Genomic DNA, 22,104 nt, shown 5'->3' with positions numbered 1-22,104 from the left:
AGTGCCACGTGCCAAGCCGCTGGGGACACCTGACTCCTTGGGGGAGCTAGAAAAGGCCATAGAGTTAGAGACTTTTTTACAAATGGGAAACAGAGGTGCTGAACTTTCAGGGCCACATGAATATTTAGTAACAAGAGTGGAAAGCAGGAGACTCTCCATACCACCTATGTTTTAAGGTCTAGCACCCTCTCCTCAGCTTTCTTTGCTCCAACATGGAAGCTTTTCTGTAACTCTTGACTCAAAGAGGAATCGGTGGCACCAACTGATGAACACACACACACACACACCCCTCACACAGACTTCAGACTTACACAGTCTAAATATTTTGTGAATTCATAAGCCCAGGAATCTTAGAACAACAACAACAAAACAGTATCTAGATATCAGTGTCCCACTAAATCACAAGTACACCTCTTTAAAGGTGTAAGAGCTGGTACATTTCAGGAGTTGTAGACGTGACGTGGGAGGGGCATTTATGGACAAATAATAAGTTTACTTTTGCTAGAAGTCTTAAGGATGCTGTGTAATCAACGTTCTTTGGGGCTGCATTGTTCCTTCCCCAAATCTGTTCTGGCCTCGGTAAGGTCCCATAGTAGCAAGTAAAACCCACTGGTCTGGAACACTCCTTGGAACTCTCAGCCTCTAAGAGTTGAGGTTCATGAAATTCTCCTTCTTGGGATTCTGAAGGGAAGTCAACTGTGTAATAATCTAGGGATTATTCTCTTAATACTCTGGTTGAACAAATCAACGAAAGACCAAGCAAACAGATGAATGTGTGTTTGAAAACAAGGCTCTTACACCCAACAGAAACTCTTCAGGGGTTTAGTCTTTAGCTGTTAGGCTAAAGGAATAGGGCTGGGGCAGAGAAATGAGATAGGTTAGTTCAACAAAAAAACCAAAACAAAAAAACCCCATAAATAAAAACAAAACCAATATGAAGAAAGTCAGGATGCCCTTATATGAGGATATTTGCAAACGAGGCTTCTGGAATTGGGCAAGAGATGTAATGTCTGAGTATACTGAGGGGTTGAGGAGGAAGTGCGGGCACCTTTAACACGCCCACGTTTCCAGATGGCTCTTTCATAGCGCTCAGACTAGATTGTTTTTGTTTGTTTCTTTGTTTTTCATGTGCATCAGCTCACAGAAAGGGATTAGTGGATATATTCACAAAACCAGGTCTATGAACATGGGTGGTACTAGAGCAGTGAGCAAAGAGATGAGGTGACAAGCCCCAGGGGTCCCAATGTGAGTAAGTGGGTGAGAGCCCTGCAAAACCTCAGTGGGGAATCATCTGCCCCTCTCTCATGACCTCAGCAAGCCAGCATTGATTGTATTAGACCTGGGACTCCACAGTGCAGGGAGAGAGAAAAGACACAACACCAGACAACAATCTGAAACAAATCGTGTCTTTTATTAACCCCAGTTCCCCACACCCCTCCCCCAAATTTAATGGGCTTAAACCATGGAGAGGCCAGGCTACTTCCCTACTTTATTTTTAGCAATGTCAATGAGAGGCCCAGCAGGGACATCCTGTTTTTAATTAAACTTGAAGAGCCCTATTCTTGTCTCTGGGTAAACACAACACTATGGGACACCCAGGAACCCAGCTCTGGTTCTGCCCTAGGCAGGCTCAGGACAGCACCACCTGCGGCCAGGGGAATTACCAGCTTCCTCTTGACATATATATATATGATTTTTCTTTTTCCCTCTGAATGAACCACCTCTCGGAATGTTGGAAAGAAAGGGCTCATGTCTGAACTGATAAAGGCTGTGGGATTAACTAAGGGCAGGCAGGCACAATTCCAAGAGCTAAAGTTCACTCTTCTCTCTGAAGGAAACCAGACTGGCTTTTCATCAGAAGATACAGGGTCTTCCAACAGGACACCCAAGGCCCCATGACAACCCACCAAGGGTAAAAGAAGTTAAGCAGTATAGGGTTGTTCTTAGATTATCGATAAAGAAAAGCATCCTGCTTAGAAGGATTTTACATACCAGGAAAGGAGGGTAGAGAGAGGCCATGAGAAATACTCTTAAAATGGGATCAATATCTATGTATCTAGAACAGCATAAGCACTTTCTTGTTCAGAGCTAGAAGAATACAGTAAGTCAGTAAATCCATAATGTTCTCCCAAAGTGCTGTAGATACTTTCACAGGCAGGGAGAGGATGGCGGGAGAATAAGGGCCCTACCCCTTTTTCAACCAAAGCAGCTCCGTTCTTGTATTAGTTTTCACGTAAGATTTTACTTGAAACTCATTATTGCCCAGGCCCCTGCCCCCACTCATTTTTGTTTGTTTGTTCCTTGGTAAACAGTCCTACCATCCACCATCCTGTAATCAAGTCAAAGACATCTTTAATACGGCTCTACCACCCGTCTCCAGATGCAGGCAGTCAGCTAAACCTATCAAATCTGCCTCCTTCTTATTTTTCTAAATTTATCATTCTTGCCCATTCCTCAGCCACTGTCTTGTTTCAGGTAAGTGGTGGTACCCATCATTTTTAGATATGGGCAGTTACTATTTATTTCAATCTTATATAAAGTGCTGTGCAAAGGTTGCTTCCAACAGCCCCTTCCAAAGATGCCGTTCACTCTGCTAAAAAGACATTCTGGAGCTGCTGTGGTTTAGGACTTCACATTTTGGGGGGCAATACTGAGTTTGTTTTTGGAATGTTTGACTGTGAGGTACCAGGGCAATGTCTTAGTGGAGATGTTCGTTAACAGCTGGACATAGTAGAGGTGAAGATCTGGAGGTACTGTTTCTTTATCCATAAAATGGGGCTAATAAGGTTATTGTAAGGATTAAATGAGAAAATGCACATGTACCAGGTTGACTAACATCCTGCAAAAGTTCATGTTCACCCAGAACCTGTGAATGTGACCTTATCTGGAAATAGGGTCTTTGCGACGTAATCAAGTTAAAATGAGATCATACTAGATTTGGGCAGGCCCTAATCCAATGATGTGTTCGTATAAGAAGAAGGAAATTTGGACAGTCACACAGGGAAAATGTCACATGATGATAGGAGAGATGCAGGCCCAAAACACCAAGGATCACCAGCCACCACCAGAAGCTAGGAGACAGGCATGGAGCAGATCCTCCCAGGAGTCTCTGGAAGGAACCAGCCTTGCCCACATCTTGACTTTGGACTTCTGGCCTCTGGAACTGTGATAGAATAAATTTTTGTTGTTTGAAACTGCCCAGTTTATGGTAATTTGTTATAGCAACCCTAGGAAACTAATACAGTGTAGAAAATACTTAACACTATGCCTGGCCCATACAAGCACTGAGAAGATGACTTCCCAGAACTAATGAAAGGAAAAGAGGGCTGAGGCTGGAACTCTGCTTGGGAATATCCTTGTTTAGGAAACAGGAGAAGGAAGAGGAGTCCACAAAGGAGACCTGGAGGGCACAGCCGAGTGGGGGGGGCCTTTGGGTAGCAGGCACTCACTTGTGTTGCCAGATGCCTAACTTCAACTCTTAAACTATAATGTGGTTTGTCACGATAAGATTAATCCCCTGATAAGAAAGGGATAAGCCAAACACAACTGATAAACAAACACGAAGGTTAGTTCTTAGAGAAAGTCACTAACCTAGGCAACTGCTTTAAAGAATTTTCTCCAGGAGAGAAATCCAAGTTGCATTCTCGAGTAACATCTGTGGTCCACACTCATAACTGAGAATTAGGCAAGAGTTTGCAGCTGAATTCCCAGGGGCCATATCAAGATGGACTAGAAGCTTTCACCACAACACCATCCACCCCCGCCTTTTTTTTTCACCATCAGAAAAGCACAGTGTTTCAGGTCTCCAAGGCACATATTACAAGTGACATAGTGTCTACGACACCAATTTAGAAAGATCTTTGGGAAAAAAAAAATGCCACTCAGGAAGTGGTTTTAGAAAGAATGTAACCAAGTCTTTCTGGTCCTGATTTTGATCCCTCAGGGCACAAATACTCACAAGCTGGTTGTCTGAACTGGTCACAGTTGGTGTTCTTGAGACCAGGTCAGATTAATTTGTGAGTCTGTCTGGTGTTTGTGGACAGCAAACCTTTGCATGGCTAACACCAGAGTCTCCCTTCCTCTTCATCTTGTTGCTGTATGGATACATATGCCTTATTCTGATGAGTGAATCAGGAAAAAAAATTCCCATATTGCTAAAAGAAACAAACAAAAAAATGAAGTCTTCTGTGATGGGCTGCCAGCATAAGCCCAACCTCCTTCCTTTAGTTTTCATTCATTCAAAGGGTGTGAAAATGTAGACTAAGGGTGTTATGAAGTTCATTCTGCCTTATCAAAAGCGCTAATTAACCCTGAATCACAACTAGGAGGGAGAGTCTGATTCTAAGACTACACGTATTTGAACACAAACTACTTTAAAGCAATCATTACCATCCAAGGAATGAATATGCTAACTAGAAATTATTGCAACCTGGTCATTAAAGTGAGTTCCCTGAGAACTGCTAAAGGTAACACTGTGTTAGCCTCTATATTCCTTTCGGAAAGTCTCTAGCAGGACTTGAGAATAAGTCCAGACAGGCTGTGCCCCAAAAGTCCCAATGCATGAAGTGCACCTATGGGCTCAGGGCAACAGCTCGGAGTTGGGGAATTCCTGGTACCAACCACATTCTCTCCTGGAAAGGTGATCTTCCTGTTACTTAAATCCCGTAAGCATCGGAGCAGCCCAGAAGTTTTAGCTTATTCCCAGCTGGGATGGTGTTTGGTAGGAAAGACAACAGCTGAAGAAGCCTGGGAACTCCTAAAGTCATCCCGACAAGAATATCTCTTCTGTGAGTTCCACCAATTGGAGGTTTAGCTGGGTTACCTCCCTTTGTTTTGTGAACATACATTTATACGACTAGGTAAACTTAACTTAAGACTTAATGGGAGACTCTATTACTTTGTCCTTTGAATGGGAAATGACCTCCCTTTATTTTGCAGGGAAACATCCTGTCTCAGCTCCAGAAACTTCTACAGAATAATAGTAGTCAACATTTACTGAAGGGTAGCCATTGAGAGGCACTGTTCTAGGTACTCTACTTGTAATAACTGTTTAACCCTTACGGTTACGCTTGAGGCAGGTGCCATGATTGGTTCCAGTTCACAAATCATGAGAACAATGTACAGAAAGGTTAAGTAACTTACCCGAGGAAAAGAAGGAAGAGGAGATTGAACAAGGAGAGGGGCAAGGTGATATTGACCTGCTTTGCTCAAGACAACAGCTCTCACATGCCAATTCTTCCCCTGACTCCCTCTTCATCTTTGTTTTGGATCCAGGTGATCAATTTTTGTCTAAGCCTGTGATTTTCATTCAATCATAAGAGTAAAGCAACACAGATTAGGTACTCCTCCCCAACGACAGTCCTGTAGTTCAAACGTGTTCTTTCAAGGGTCGTAGTTACTTTCTGAGAACAGAAGGGGGTCAGTTTCACTCCCTGTTCTTCCTGCATTTGCTCCCTGCGGTCCTGCTGATGGATCCCTAAGTTCATGTTCCCTCACCCCCAAGATCCCAGAGAGCATCTGAGCACTGGTGGTTCAATGCGCAACGCTACTCACATGCTCGCTGCCCCCTTCCTGAAACGCAGCCTGTGCTGGGCTGGGTGTGGGTGTTCAGACCTGCCTCTGGCCGGGCTCAGGGACAGAGAACTGTGTGGGGCAGGAAGGATTCTCCTTCCTCTTGCAGCCGGGGGCTGAGATGAGGGCCCTCCCCGCCGCCCCAGGAGAGGATCTGCCGTTACGGGAGAAACGTCAGAATTGTGATCTGGCTTAAGACTCATGAGGGATGGTTTTGATGCAGTAATAAAATACTGGGCCTAAATCATGTTCCTAAGTTTGTCACTTAAAAAAAAACAAACACATGAATGTGAAAATGTTTGTGTAAGACTCCAAAAATAAATCTGCATATGGTTTTGCTTTTTCACCCAGATGTTGACAGAGCACAAAATTATTTTTTGGAAAAAGGAACATAACTGCGTTTGGACATATGTGGTAGACTGAATAATGGCCCCCCCAAGATGTGCATGTCCTAATCCCTGAAACCTGTGAATATGTTACCTTACACAGTAAAAGGGACTTTGCAGATGTAATTATGCTAAGGATCTTGAGCTGGGGGGATTATTCTGAATTATCTGCGTTGTCCTAGTGTACTCACAGGGGTCTTTATGAGTGGAAGGGAGAAGCAGAATGAGATACCCAGGGGAACGGCAACGTGAGAAGAACTCAATCCACTGTTGCTGGCTCTGAAGATGGATATAAAGGGTTACAAGCTAAGGAATGTTTCAAAAAGTAGGAAAGGCAAGGAAACAGATTTTCCTCTAAAACCTCCAGACAGAATGCAAGCTGCGGACACCTTGATTTTAGCCCAGTGAAACCGATTTCAGATCTCTGACCTCCAGAACTGTAAGATAATAAATGTGTGTTGTTTTAAGCCACTAAGTTTATGGCCCTTTGTTACAGCAGCCAATTGGTTTCCAAGAGGAAACCAATACCGTGTATTTCAGTGTTACGGAGTCCACAATAGAATCCTTCCTACCAATGCCAGGAAAAACAAAAGGATTCCAGTCTGTTACCACCAACAATATTCTGTGGATACCAAAATTAAACCATAGGAAGCAACAATAAAGAAGAAAAACGAGAGAATTTATGGAGTTCCACCCTCCATTCATTGACAAGCCTCATTATAAACTTGTTTGGACCCCGATCTTCACCCTGACCACTTATTAGTATTTGCAGGTGAACATCATGAATTTGCATCTTACATTAAGTGGCTTGAACTTCTGAGTCTTGGAGGGACAGAAGTTCAGCAAGGAATTTATGTGCTGACACTTGTAATCAAGCTGCAGTTTCACTTACTTTAACAAATAGAGCCTTAATTTGTGTATGATTCTGCTGGCCCACAGCCTGCCTCCATCTTATCACTTTCTAACAGGTATGTTCCCAGACACCTAAAAGGCAGTGCCGCCTCTGAAGCGATTGTAGCATCTGCAAATATGCATTCTCCTAAATGGTGCAGACCAGCTAGAACCAAACGGTGAGAATCCCCACAAAGGCACACAGCTTCTTGGGACAGTGACAAGGCCTGAGTGTGGACTTTCAAAGAAGAGAGGGTGGTGAAAGGAAAAACGACCCCTTTTCCTGTTCTGTTTGGGAAATTTACTCTGGGTGAGTGATTTGGGGAAATAAAATGGAGTGCTTCCTATTAAAATGATGGAGGCCTTGATTCTGCACTGTTTGTATCTCTGATGAGATAGAAGCTAGATTACAGATCCCTACTTTTATTCAAGTGTCTAATAAAGTTGGAAATTAGTGATGGCAGTGATGATGAGCTTTTCTGTACGGCTGGCACTGTGCTAAGCATTGAACACGGAGAGTCAGTCTAATCTTACAACAATCCCACAGCAGTGGGCACTGCTGATAGTTCCATTTTACAGATAAGGACACTGAGGCTCGCTTGGGTTAAAGTCACAGAGGTGGTGACTGAAAGAGGCAGGATCTGAACCCAGGTCAGAGTTTGATCATTAAACATCACTCCAGGCTCTAGGTCCAGGCAGCACTGAGTAGATGGTGGCCACAGTCAGCATGACCAGCTGAAGAGGGCATGTCCCTCTGTAGGGAGGAGTCACCACAAAGCCCCAGGGCACCTATGCCAGGCAAGAATGTGGGCCCAGTGTGGCCGGAGCTCCTGAGTTTCCAAGAGATGCTAGCCAATCTGCATGTTTATGTGGAATCTCCCTGTTTTGTATATGGGTTCCACATTTTCAAAGACACTGGCTAAGCCAAATCAGTGCCCAGGCGGACCACCCGTTTGCAATCTCTCCACTAAGCTATACTGTGGACTTCCCAATTCTCACTGTGACTCATACTCTACTCTTTGTAAAGGGCAAGGTCCACGTACCTGCACAATCTCGAGCATTTCTGCCTTGCTGATGTAGCCATTTCCATCCAGGTCATACATGCTGAAGGCCCATTTCAGTTTCTGCTCCAGCTTCCCCCTTGACGTTACGCTCAGGGCTATGATAAATTCTCTAAAGTCTATTGTCCCGTCTCCATTGGCATCGAAGGTGCGAAAGACGTGCTCTGCAAATTTGGAAGCATCCCCATAAGGGAAAAAGTTCCCGTAAATTTTCTTAAACTCCTCCATTGACAAATGTCCACTGGGGCAGTCTCTCAAGAAGCCTTTATACCATTCCTGGATCTCGTGCTCTGTAAAATCTGTGCTTTCCAGCAAGTCCTGCATGACCTCTGGGCGCAGCTTGCTGTTCTGTTTCCCCATCTTGGCAGCAAGAATTCAGCTGCAGATAAAAAAGAATATAGTATATATAGTTTTTTAAACCTGTTCTTTAGAGGCACATTTTACAAGCTGTGATTGTTCCTTTGGGAAAAAGAAATAAACTGTTAGTCCAATAACATTGTCTAGGGTTTTCCAACATTGTGGTCAGCCAAACAAAACGTTGAAAGACGGGCAGGCAGAAGATGTACAGCAGAACTATCACGGACCAGAAAACTGATATTTCTTCTACACAGAGCCACCCTAAAAACAGGAGATTTATAGTGAAAAAGAGAGAGAAAGAGAGAGAGAGAGAGAGAGAGAGAGAATTAATTGGTTACTTAGTTCTGCCTTATCTATTTGCAAGAAGTTAAGCCGGGCTTTAAAAAGACTGGGGTTCTAACACCCAATCCAAGTATTACCAGGGAGAATTAAAGGAAAGGAACAAAAGAGGTAATTTAGCACGTTTTAGACAACTGCAAATAAAGTGCTTGGGTACCTTCTGAATATTATAAACACAGACATGAGTAAGGAAAACAGAAAGCCATCTAACTCCATTAAATGCCGCCAAGCCTGGTCAGTTATTTAAACCCACAAAGTCAAATCACTGTCAACATTGGGTTAGACGGTAAAGATGATATTTCATAAAGTTGTTTATGTCCTATGATTGCGGCTTATGGGCCAAATTTTCCTTTTTAAAATACAAATAACTTCATATTTTCTTATCATAACAGTAGCACATCCATAGTAAAATAGTTAAACAACACAGTGATGCATAAAGACAAAGTTACCATCATTTCAAATCTTAACACTTAAGAGATAACCACCACCAGCATTTTGGTGTGTGTCCTTCTAGATTTTTCGTATGTGCCCTTATCTAAAGATGCTATTAATAAATGTTTTAATACATTTACATTTAATATATTTACATTTTAATACATTTACATTTCAAAAAACAAGAATATATACCCTTTGTTACATATTTTAAAACTTAATATAATGTGGGGAATAAAGGCAACTTTTATTAGATGGGGAAAAAACCTGTAATCATCATCTTCCCATTCACAGAGCTATTCAACATTAACCGAGTGCCATATACCAGCTATGTTTCTAGCGCTGTGAAGGCAGAGTAAGATGTGTCCCCTCCTCCTTAAGAGGTACCCAGTTGTGTATCTATGGAGGTGGTAGTGGCAGTAAGAGGACAACACAATAAAAATTCAAAACATGGTATCAGGGGAATGGACATGGTGCAGTGAGAGTACATAGAAAGGACACTCAAGCCAAAAGGGGACATGGGTGCTATCAGGGAAGCCTTCTTGGAGGAGGTGATAGCTGAGCTTAGTTCCCATGTCCAAAGTCTTATGATTTAAGCATGGTTAAGATAAATCCCTTTTAATAAAGGGGCTCTGCACTTATATTTTACATTTTTCTTGTATTGGAAACATAGAATATATAAAAGATAACACATCCCCATTTTAATAATGATTCCCAGTTTCTTTGAGATTTTCACTTTGTGGTGTTTATGTCTGCCTCCCTCCCACTGCAGGGTGAGCTCCTTGAGACAGTCTCGTTGAAGTTACTTTGTCTCTCTAGGGCCCATCACGAATAACAATGGGTGAGTTAATGAATGAAGAAATGACTGATAGACAGATAAATAATTACAATGTGGAAATATGGAATAAACTTCTTGGAAAAGGAGTCTTTCTGCCCCCAAAGATGAGGCCCTGGCTTTCATACGGTTATTTGAGACACTGAAGGTATTTGGTAGTTAAGACTCGGTCTTAGGGTCTCTTTTGCCTGCTAATTTTATTGAGGTCTAATTGTCATAGAGCATCGCGTAAGTTTGAGGTATATGACATAAGACCTGATATATGTATATACTGAGAAATGATAACCACAGTAAGTCTAGTTAACATCCATCACTTCACATAGCTACAGAATTTGTTTCTTCTGATGAGAACTTTTAAGATCTATTCTCTTAGTAACTTTTAAATATACAACACACTATTGTTAACTACAGTCACCATGCTGTACACTGCATCCCCAGAACTTATGTATCTTACACTGTAACTGGAAGTTTGTCCTTGCTGACCACCTTCACTCAATTCCCCCTCCCCCCCGCCTTGGGATCTCTCAGATTGAATTGCCTGTGTACCTGTCTGTTGCCCCCACTAAAAATAAACTTCTTGAGGGCAGGGTTTGCATCTCACACTGCTCAAATTCTTTGTTATATCCACAGTTCAGGAAATGACAAACATCTTTATTAGTTGCCAAGTTGATTGCTTTTGTTTTCTGAGTTCTCGCTGAAGGCAGAACCAGCCCACTCAGGCTCTGAGGCAGGCATCCCCCGAAGGGTAGCGTGACACAGCTTCCTCCCTATTAGCAGGACCAACAGTTGCCCGTAAGAACTTATTTACTTTCAAAGGTGCCCCTTTACGCAGAATCAGGCAAATACCATTTTACGCCAAGAGCAAAATTAAACTACAACTCCAAGCAGAGCACAAACAGAATTTATAAATTGAACCTTTCAATAACTTTCACTTCCCTCTTGTGTCCCCTTTTTTTTTTCTCCTGGAGGAAAAAAAGCAAAATTGGAGAGGCTGGTTTGTATTAGAATTTTAAAACTGTCATTTAGTCGCTAAGTTGGCAACTTGCCTGAGGCAAGAATTCAGAAACATGAGGTAATACATAATACATGGATTTACAGAGCTCTGAAACATTTTATGGAATTTACAAGTAACTTTGAGTTTTCCTTTCGGTGAGTTCTTAAGAGGATAGCCCTTTGGTGTGGTATTCAATCAAATCACTGTTAGAATACTTTGGTTCCGTGCAAATTACCGAGTGCAAGGCCTTGGGAAAAAAATGCCACTTTGATATTTAAATCCACTCTCTTAAAGAATGATTTATTTCCCAGGATATATAAAAAACTGTTTCTTCAAAACTGAACTTAAGTTCCCTTCCCAACATTTAAAAAGTGCTTCTCATTTATTAGCTGTTTTTGCCCTAGAAACAAACTGCCTCAACATTTGGCTAAGACTCCCACTGAGACTGATCTGTGTGCAGCTATTTTTCCGGTAAACAGTAATTAAACCACATTTACAAATTCATTAGCACAGACGGGCCATAACACAAACAAGGCAGAAGAGCATGGAATAAGTTATCTGGGAAGCGGGTGTTTGCAATTTAGTCCAGAACTTGTTTCTGTAGATAACTACAAACACTTTACTAAGTATGATGTCTGAACTTGAGAAAACCATCTGGACTTGGTTAGGCTGTATGACAGAAATCTCCGGAGACACAGGATAGCATTTCATTCTTTGAGGGAGGAAGGGAAAGATAGAAAAATGCCTGACAATACCTTTTTTTCTTTGGAAGACAGGAATTTTCTGCTGTTTGAGTTGAAGAGGGGGAAAAAAATAACATTAAGGGAAATGCTACATTAATTAGCAGTCAAGAAAACAAATCATCTGGAGACAGAAGTTGCACCTCAGGTCACATCATTTTAATTACTCCATATTTGGTCATTAAAACATTTATTTTGTGCCAGTAGAACATAATGAGGAAAACTCAGGCCATGGAATAAAAATGCTTTGGGGTTCAAAGCCTGGCTTTACCACTGACTAGCTCTCAGGTAATTCACTTAATTTCTTGGTGCACCTCAGTCTTCTCATCTGTGACACGAGTTCAGTTGTACAAGTTCATGTCTCACTGATTCTATGTGAGAATTAAATGAGACAGTCATATATGTAAAGCTCTGGCATTGAGTCAAGGCCAGATGCTATGGTCAATGAAAACTGCATCTTATTCTTGATGGCACTTCATACGTTATTCTATTGAACCTTCACAGCAACCCTGAGTGATGGCAGGGTAGGCTTTTGCCATTTTATAAGTGAAAGAAAGGAAGGAAGGGAGGAAGGAAGGAAGGAAGGGAGGAAGGAAGGAAGGAAGCTCTGAGGCAAAGTGACTTGTCTCAAGTTACACAGCTTTTGAATGAGAGAGCCAAATGGGAAGCTTGATTTGCATGAGGCTGTCTACTGCTTTTTTTTTTTTTTTTTACTATGCCCTACTAGCTTCACAGACAAGCACATATAGAAATTAAGACAACAGTTCCATACAAAGTCAGAAAGAAGTAGTTAGAGGGAAGAGACAACCTCCTATTAGAACTCACCCATTCTACAAATATGGGCTAAGTGTCTACCAGGAGGGAGGCATGGCTCAGGACACTGGGAATTCAGCAGGGAACAAACAGGCAAAGCTCCTGTTCTCATGCAGCTTACAGCCTAGTGGCAAGAGAGAGACAATAAATAAGATAAGTGAAATGTGAGAAGGAGATGTGCCATGGAGTAGGGAATGCCAGGAATGGGTGGGTGGGTGTTGACGTTTTAAATAAAAAGCCAGGGAAGGCCCCGTTAAGAAAGTGACGTTTGTAAAAGGCCAGAGAGGCAAGGAGGTAGCCATGGAGATGACTGAGAGAAGACTATTCCAGGCAGAGGAAACAGCAGATGAGAAGGGAATATGCTTAGCACGCTCAAGGACAGGGCTGGAGCAAGGGTGCAAGGAAAGGAAGGAGATGAGATCAGAAGAGTAATGAGGCCCAGATGATGTGGGTCCGGGAAGGAACTGGCTTGTACTCTGAGTGAGAGGCAGCCACTGCAGGGTTTTTAGCAGAGAAAGGATAGGAGTGATTTATATTCTAACAGGATCACTCTGGCTGCTGCGTTGAGAGAAAGCTAAAGAAGGGTAAGAGCAGCGGTGAGAAGACCAGTTAGGAGGCCACCGCAATGACCCAGGCAAGAGGGGGCAGCGGGTGGAACCAGGGTAGCAGTGGAGGATGTGAGACTTAGTGGGATTCTGGACACAGCTTGAAGGTACAGTCAATAGGATTCGTTGACGGTTCAGCTGTAGGGTGTGGAAAAAAAGACAACAGTAAGGCTGAAGTTGACATTTACTGAAATAAGAAAAATGCAGGAGAAGCAGGGCTTTGGGGTGAGGCAGGGGGCATGGGTATCGGTGCTAAGTTAGTTGCGCGTGTGTTCATTCTGATATGCTTATCATACACTTGATTGGACATGTTGAGCAGGTAGTTGGATGTGTCTAAAGTTAGAGAAAGAGGTCCAGGGAGGCAATATAAATTTGGGAGTCATCAGTATATAGATAGTCTTTATAGCAAAAGACAGGATGAGAATGCCAAGGAAGTGAATGTGGATGGAAAAGAGAAGGGGATAAGGACTGAGCCCTCCGTCGCCCTGCCATTTAGAATCTGAAAGAGGAGAAGGAACCAGCCAGGGAGGAGGACGGGGACGGGCAGCGAGGGGGTAGAGAGACACAGAGACTGAAAATGTGCCCACTCTGTCGTTGTGTCCTTCATGCCAGCTCAAGGGGGCACACGGAAGTGCTCAAAGCAGCGGCACGGTGAGGACTGAGGCTCTTGGTTTCCTCTCTGAATCTCGTGCTCACTCCCCCACCCCAGCCGCTCCCGTCTCCGTAAAGGACATCAGCTTCCACCCAGCTGTTCACTCCAAACCCCTGGGACTCACCTATGATTCCTTGCACTTTTGTTCCATCAGCAGGTGCTGTCTAAACTTGTCTCTGTCTCTAAAATTGGTCTCAGATGCACTCATTCTCACCATCTCCACTGTCACACCTCAGTCTGAACCATCATCGCCTCCTTCCTGAATGCCTACAACGCCCTCCTCGCTGGCTTCTCACTCTTGACTCTTGTCCTCCTTCTCCCTACCTGGCCCTGATCTGCTCTCCACTCGGCTCCCCAGAATGACCTTTAAAAAACACAAAACAGACCAGGTCACACTCCTCTGCTTAAAGCTCTACACGGGCTTCCTAACACACTGAGAAGAAAATCCAGACTCCCTCCTTTGGCCCGCAAGGCTCTGTGGAAGCTGGCCCTGGCCATCCCTGACTTCTTCTCAGCCCCCTGCCCACGTACCCTGGCCTCCTGCACGCTCCAGCTTTTACCTCTTAAGGGCTTTTGCTTCAGGGCGTTGAAGAATACTTTTAAATAGCAATTGGGTCCTCACCCTTTAGTTTAAATACCCCGTGAGATCTACCTACCTGTCTATCTATCTACTATAAAAAATATATAATATAGATCATATACAATATATATTAATATTTGCTGAATCTCAACTGCATCTCATTAAATGAAGTACACGCATATTCTATTAAACATCAGCGTTCTGTTATTCAGTAGTTTAATCTGAGATGGGCAATGTGAAATTTCCCAACTTATCTTGGATCACATCCAGTCGCCCCGTGTCCAAAAAATAAATCTGGGGTTAATAATGACCACGGATGAAAAAGGAAAAATATACAAGACACCAAACCACCAACAAAGAACCATGCACAGGAATCTAAACTATGAAGTTAACTTTCCATCTAAAAAGAACTAAAAAAGGAATAGCTCCTAAAAATGATGCCACAGGGAAAGGAAATGGTGAGTAGGGAACAACCTTTCGGAATGCATGTGCTCCCTTCTTTATATTTTGTATCTGTGGATTGGAAAGAGTTGCAGCATTTCATTTCTGTGATTCCCCATAAGGTTCTAAAACTCTGTGAGTTAATTCTTCAATACCCAGAGTTAGATTTTCCAGGAAAAAATCCATAACTTACCCTGGACAGCCTGGTTAACCTCAGAGGAAGTCTCAGTGCAAAGTGCACTGAGGTCTCCTAAAATGGAATAGACAAGAAGCTAGCAGCTAAAGTCACGTTTAGCTGCAACAAGGAACACAGAGCCCACGGTGGTTTCCGAAAGAGGCCAGCTTAATTAAAAGGTTTGCCTGTTTGGAACATGGAGCCTTATCCTCTAAGAGTTGCTTTGAATTTTCAACCAATGGAATGTCTAAATTATGAAAACATAACTGAAAAAAGGTTCCTAAAATGTCAGGAAGAAAATGATAAAAGTTAAAGGTTAATGGGAGGAAGCATTCATTTACCATCACTGGGACATCAGATGTTTTAGCCATCTGAATTTTACAGGCAGCTAAAATCCAGCAAATTCATTTCAAGGTCAGTTGTCCTTAATTCTCACTGAAAAAAAAAAGACTAAATAAAAACCTGAAGAGCACACTGTTTCAGAAATTTCTCTTCAATGGAACTTTCCTCTCAGTGGAAGTTTGAAAGGAGACCATGTATATAAACTGGCATATTTACATATAGTGGGGAAATTAGGAAATGAAATGCAGTGGTGCACAGAGGGGAAAAATATTAAAATATTACAGAGGGAGAACTGAAGTTATGTAATAATCTCGCTAACTTAGTTGCCTTGACCAAAGAATGTTCTCTCCTCCAGCCTCTGGTAAGATGAGCTCATATAAGGGAGCAAAACGAGCTCCCTACATCCTCATGTGGATCACAAAATGGCTTTGCTGAACTGCTTGATGTCACAAAGCCACCGCTTGCAGGGAGGCCTTCTTCCCAATGAGGACTGGGTATTCGAACCCACATCTCCGGATTGAGGGGTCACACCTGTGCTCCTGGTCACACCCCTGCACGCACTCCCCCTGCAGAGAGGTGATGGGGTTTGAGATGAGAACTTAACTGGTACAAAATAGATAGAGAGCAGGAGGCTCTCTAGAAACAAATCCACTCTGCCTTCTGCCTTCCGCAGGCTCTGAGATAGAGCCCGGGAAACCCATCTGGTCTTCCCAGGGTGAGCAGGGCTTACGGTCTCTGAAATATCTGGGCCCTTGTTCTACAGTGCCTGAAGTTCAGACTGAGAGGGCCTGGCCTTGGGCTCTTGTCCAAGTTTTATTTTCCATAAAAAATAAAGTACAACCCATATTACTGCCAATAAAACATATATTCCTGATAGACTCTGAATAGAACATTATCCAACAACAACAACCCTTTCCTTTGTTTCCCAAAATGGAAACAATCATTTTTAGTTTTGCTGACTGCCAAAGTGCTACATTATTATTATAAAAAATGTAAGTAATAAAGGGATATCAAAACTAGAATGTGAACACCCTTGCTCTGATCCAGTAGTACTCCATAAGAAATAACCACTATTAACAGTTTTATATATGTGTATATATATATATATATTAGACATTTAAATGCACACATATGAAATCTGTACACTCTAACCATACACGGGATCATTTTCACTTAAAAGTATATTGTGGGCATTCTTCCATGTTATACAAATGGATGTATCTCATCTTTTCAAATTGCTGAATTTTGATTGATTGATTGACTGATTGACTGATTGATTCAACAGACAGTATTGAGCACTGACCTTGGGACAAGCATTGACTTGGGTAGCTGACAGAATAATTAGTGACATGAGGCTTACAGCCCATTGCATGACATTTATTTAACTAATCCTCCTTGATGGCAATTTCAGTTGATCCCACTTTTCTTTCATTCCCTTGGCATCTACCTTAGTCATGGTTCCTGGATTCCTTCGGCAGTATTTATTACAAACATGTTCTTGATGTCTTTGACAAGTACCATGATCTCTAGACTCTCCCTTACAAATTCTTCAACAAGCCATTTTCCTCTAGAGCCTTTATATACTAACTGTGCATTTTGTAAGAGTTTATACACCAGCTAGGATTAGAACTGAATGAGAATTGAAATTGGACTTGCACACCACTCCCTCTGCCTGTCTCACAGGCACACTCACGCAAATTTGGCATTAGCTATTTCTAGTACCTAGGAGACCATGTCCACCCTGTCACTACTGCCACCACATGAATGCCCCCTCTCTCATTTCAGCCTGAAGAGCTATTTTACCCAAACAGCACTCTAAATCCTCTGTGGCTTAATACTCAACTCCTGACTTTTCATGCCCACTCCTTTCCCCCCACTTCCAGTCTAGCTAATGGCCGACTCCCACGCCCCACCCACTCCTAGATTGCTGGCAATTGGAGGTGAACTTACATTGCACGCTTAAAGTGCCCTTAAGTTAAGAGGCCTTGAGTAAATGGACAGAGGCCATACTAAACTACATGCAGAAACTACAAAGCTGATCCAAAGAAAGAAATTGTTGGAGTGCCTGAAGTCAAGGTCTTCGGATGAAGTGTACGTGTCCCCTTGCCATCAGTGCACCTGGCCATCAGGCCACTGCCTCAGAGCTGCCTGTCTGGGCCGCCTCGTGGCAGATGCCAGGTCAGGGCCAGCTGCAGGGAGGGAAAGAGGGGGAAGCTCTGAGGGCCCTCAACCATTCTCCAGGGCTGCCACAGGCTAAGACCCTACCTTGGCTGACTTCCATGGAATTCCTATTTTGATAAATTTCTGCTTAGCTAAATGTACTAAATATTCTCTTATTTATTTATTTATTTGGCCATGCTGCGCAGCATGTGGGATCTCAGTTCCCCGAGCAGGGATTGAACCCGCGCCCCCTGCAGTGGAAGCATGGAGTCCTAACCACTGGACCGCCAGGGAAGTCCAATATTCTCTTATTTAAAAGACAGGAAGTACTACTTGGGGTTTGGATAAAATCATAAAGCAGAAGAGTGAGCCATCATGGACTCAGGAGGGCAAATAGATCAGCTATGGGGATCCAGGCCTCATCATGTAATTAGCAGCCAGAGGTACAAGAGAAGCTCAAGTCTCCATTTTTAGATATTCTCCAGGGGCCACAAATGCATTTAGCTAATTGATACAAGCCCCTCCACAGAGTCTAAGAATAGTTTATAATTCTTTTTTATTTATTCAGCAAGCATGTGTTTAACATCTACTGTTTCCTGGCTTAAAATGAATATTCCTACAAAAATAGCATCCTACAGAAGATAGGGAAAGGAAGGGAGGGAGTCTGGTATTCTGGTTGCAGCTCAGAGTATTTTCATTAATATTTTATTTTTACAATTTTTGCAGTTTTGTTGGTGAGAGGGATATTATATCTTGGTTTTACTCCATGGGGCTTAGAGGGGCTTAAGAAGCTAACCATCATGACAGATTCATGCAGCTCGTGGTCCCAGGGGAGGAGCGTGGGAACCACCCTGCCACTCTCATCCTGTCCACGTCTCTGGCTGGATCACTTCTGGTATTCGAATGCTTCTGTTGGAAGGTGGTGATCAATCAATCTCTATCCTGGCCAATGTGGCTAAAATAGTAACGTTTGTCCATCAAACTTACGTACAAGTCAGAAGTACAATAATTGGCTGACAAGGAGAGACTGTGAAGTAACTTCTTTTAACCCTCTTGCGCCTTTTGTGTCCTCCAGCGAGGCGTGTGGAAAGAGAACTGGACTTGGTAGCAAAGGAACTGAATTAAAGTCCTTATTATAATACAGTGTTATGTGACCTTGGGAAAGTCATTTGACCTCTCTAAGGGTCTCATTCTTCTACAGTAAAATAGACGTAGTAACACCTCTCTCATGGGGCTGTTTGGTGACAAAACAGGAAATGAGAAAAAGGAATCCCAATGAGTGAGGGAAAACTCAGTATTGTGTCTGGCATCTAGCAGGTGCTCAGTAAACACTGACTATTAATCTGAATGAGATAAGGATTCAGTTTGGTGGGTTGCTTACAAAGATGAGCCCTCCAGAGTCATCCCCCTTTTTTCCATGAAGAATTAGAAAGAACAAGAGCAAGAATGTGACATGAGAGAAAGAAAGAGAACCACTGTTAGCTTCCTGCCTGACTCCCCCCTTGGATCACTTGCCAGATGTGAAAGACATTTGTGGGTTTGCACCCAGAGAGGACTCCTGCCAGACCCCTGGCTGAATGTTTTCCCTGCATAGAAGGCATTATTTTAACCAGAAATTAAGCAAAGAGGTCCCACTGGAGAAGCAGCTGATGGAGAGCAGGACACTGTTTCTCTCTCTGGTCTTCCTTCCTGAGGCTGGGAAGTGGGGCTGGGGCAGAATCAGAGCAGGCTCAGAGAAGTCCCATGGCGAATCAGCCTTCCAGCAATGGGATGGTCCTACTGTTCTAAGGAGGACTTACAACCCGTCCTCAGGGTCTGGCTGGACAAGAATGCTATTTTCAGAACAAACTGGATACAAATTGGTACCACTAACAAACATAGGGTATCAATGACTCACCAAATCAATTCTTCTCTACCTGGGGTAAGAAATGATTCTCCATCGTTTTATTACTTTTTTTAACCGTCTTTGCTAAGATCAGAGGGGAAAAAGAGGAATAAACTGGTTTAAAAGAAACTCCATTTATCATTAGGGGGAAAAAAACAGCCATAGGAAAATCCTTGTCTCTCAACTTATTTCCAATTACTGCTGCCATTTCTTAATGCAGACCTTCATCATCTCCCACCTGAATTCAGAAATATTAACTGCTCTCCAGGCTTAAGACTCTGCATCTGATCATGTCATGTTATTTCTCAAAAATCTTCCATGTTCCGTACTGATGACAGATTAAAGGCTAAAGCCCATAGCTTGGTCCTCAGGGCCCTTCCAGGTTGCATCCCAACCTCATCAGAAACACCGAATTCGTCACTCTATCCTGAACTTGACACACACTTTTATTTCCACTCCAATCCTCACATTGGTCCAGGGAATGAAGCTTATGAGAGAATAAACTTAAAACCCTTTGTAAACACTGAAATGTTTCCCAATAGTCAATACTATAACAATGAGTCTCTCCTTCTCTACCTGTCGAAATCTTACTTGGTGTCAGGTGGAGATTATTACTTCCTACATTCAGCTGCCCTTTCTCTTCTAAGTGAGCATTAAGCGTATCTGTGGAGTTTTCTTGGCATTTCTCTTTACAGCTCTGAGAACGACGCTGGCATGTGGTAGATGCCTAAGAAACGATGGCTCTATTCCACTGAGCTTATTTTCTACTGACCTTAAAGAGTATTACATTGATTGTGTCACTTTAAAGAATTCCACTGATATTTAAAGAATGCCAAGGGTATGCAGGGCACTACACCAGTGGCCCAATGCCACAGATTGAAATAAAGCATAGCCCCTTCCTGCATGTTTACAGGGCTTTCACATATACTGTTTCAGCAGATCCTTGAAATATCGTGAGAAAGCAAGGGGCAAGATCAATTACTTATATTAAAGAAACTGAGGGTGACGATGTAAGGATTTCCACAAGGTACCATGGCTGGTAAGTTTCAAAGGTGGACGTAGGACACAGAGCTTCGTCCTCTGTCCACTCAGCACAGCACCTCGTGGTGGAAAACAGAGCAAAGCCTCAGGGGGTATGTTGCCAAGTGTTGGAGGATGTGTGCAGGTCTGTATGCTTAAGAAAAGCCTTCCTGTCTAGCTATTTACACTCTGCTTACTATTTCCATTTCTTGTGAAGAGAAAATGAAAATGGAAGCTTAATCTGAAAGGAGGGAAGGTGAAAATATATCCACAAAGTGATAAAAATGCAACAAATTCAAACAAAGGATCCCCACCAGCTCTGAAAGAGGTTCTGTGTCCAACAAGGCGAGCCCCTCCTTGTTTAGACTGTGTGTGTGCCTGGGAGAGTTTTCTAACTTATCTTGCACACCCACCTGCCCCCTTGCCAGTGGGGACACCCTAACCTTTTCCCTATTTCTAAATTCCGATAGGAGTGGGTCACTTCTATGGAGCTACCGTTTTCCCCCTCTATATTCTCTTACATTATAGCAAACATTTAAAAACAACGTAGAATCAATGCAAAAAAATGTTTTCAAAATATTCTAAAGTTGTTCCGAAAAGCTGGCAGCGTTTTCCTGGCATGTCACTACCGGGGTGGGGTTGGCGGAAGCCGTATCAGGTAGACGTCACACTGGCTAATGCGGCAAGGACAGCAGAGGCGGCATCCTGCACTCCACGCCCTGCACATGCACAGAAACCCACGTCGCGGTACCTGTGCTGGCAAACCACAGCATGCCCCGACTTCAGCAGAAGACGTTGTAAAGAAAATTACATTCTGCCTTTTCCTGAATAATGCGACTTCTGCCCTTTTCTATTTTATCTTGCAGCACCAAAGGGCTTATTAGTACACATAGCTTAGTAGTTATGGTGGCAGCAAATACAGCCTCAGTGTGAAGTTGCCAAGATGAACTAAAGAGAGGAGACTGTTGGGCTATGCATTCATCATGTGTAACTAGCAAAACGCCTTAAATTTATGAAACAGGCAAACAGTGTGGACTCAGAAGCACCAATGGAATCGTATAACAAACGGCTGGAACTGACAACATAAATCTTTCTCATTGTTAACACATCCAAAGATTCAAATATGCTTACTCTTACATAAAATTTGGGCTTTATGAGTTGGGTTGCAACAAAAACGGTTATAGTAAAAAAATAATGTAAACCTCAAATTTATCCAAATAATTTTATTGAAAGAGACAGCAATAATGGAAGAGTGTTGTATTATATGTAACTATTCTATTTGAATAATGAGGAAGATAAATTTGCCAGTACTCCTCTTTCCCTTCACTAATGAATTATACGATGTGCAACAGTGTATAAAAGGATACAGAACATTATTCCAGTCCTCTGAGTTGATTGCTTGTTTCTTTAGAGCAGCACTTTCCATTATAAGAAAACTATGCAAAATTAGAATTTGATTGTATTCGTACAGGAAGTAATAACACAAGAACACAGAAGTGAAGTAAAAGCATTAGAATTAACACACTTCAGTAATCAAAACTGAGTTGGATCCACTTTAAAATAAAAAAGACAAATATCTAAATTTTTTTTTTTTTGGATTTTGAATTTTATTTACTTTTTTATACTGCAGTTTCTTATTAGTCATCTATTTTATACACATCAGTGTATACATGTCAATCCCAATCGCCCAATTCATCCCACAACCACCCCCCACCCCCCCGCCGCTTTCCCCCCTTGGTGTCCATACATTTGTTCTCTACATCTGTGTCTCAATTTCTGCCCTGCAAACTGGTTCATCTGTACCATTTTTCTAGGTTCCACATAT

At 42.6% G+C, this 22,104-nt stretch overlaps 1 protein-coding gene across 6 annotated transcripts in view; it reads right to left on the bottom strand.

The window, feature by feature from the left end:
- NCALD (neurocalcin delta) overlaps nt 1-22,104 on the bottom strand; it is a 458,484-nt gene that overhangs the window by 6,737 nt on the left and 429,643 nt on the right. For all 6 annotated transcript variants that reach the window (XM_055091026.1, XM_055091029.1, XM_028500448.1 and 3 more), the window contains one exon: nt 7,892-8,288. In XM_055091026.1, coding sequence (XP_054947001.1) covers nt 7,892-8,269 — 378 coding nt within the window. In that variant the 5' untranslated portion in view covers nt 8,270-8,288. The remainder of the gene's footprint in view (nt 1-7,891; nt 8,289-22,104) is intronic.

The sequence above is a fragment of the Physeter macrocephalus genome, chromosome 15 (genome assembly GCF_002837175.3).
Source record: "Physeter macrocephalus isolate SW-GA chromosome 15, ASM283717v5, whole genome shotgun sequence".
NCBI lineage: Eukaryota > Metazoa > Chordata > Mammalia > Artiodactyla > Physeteridae > Physeter > Physeter macrocephalus.
Note: the sequence above shows the minus strand (reverse complement) of the source record. Positions and strands in the feature narration are given on the sequence as shown.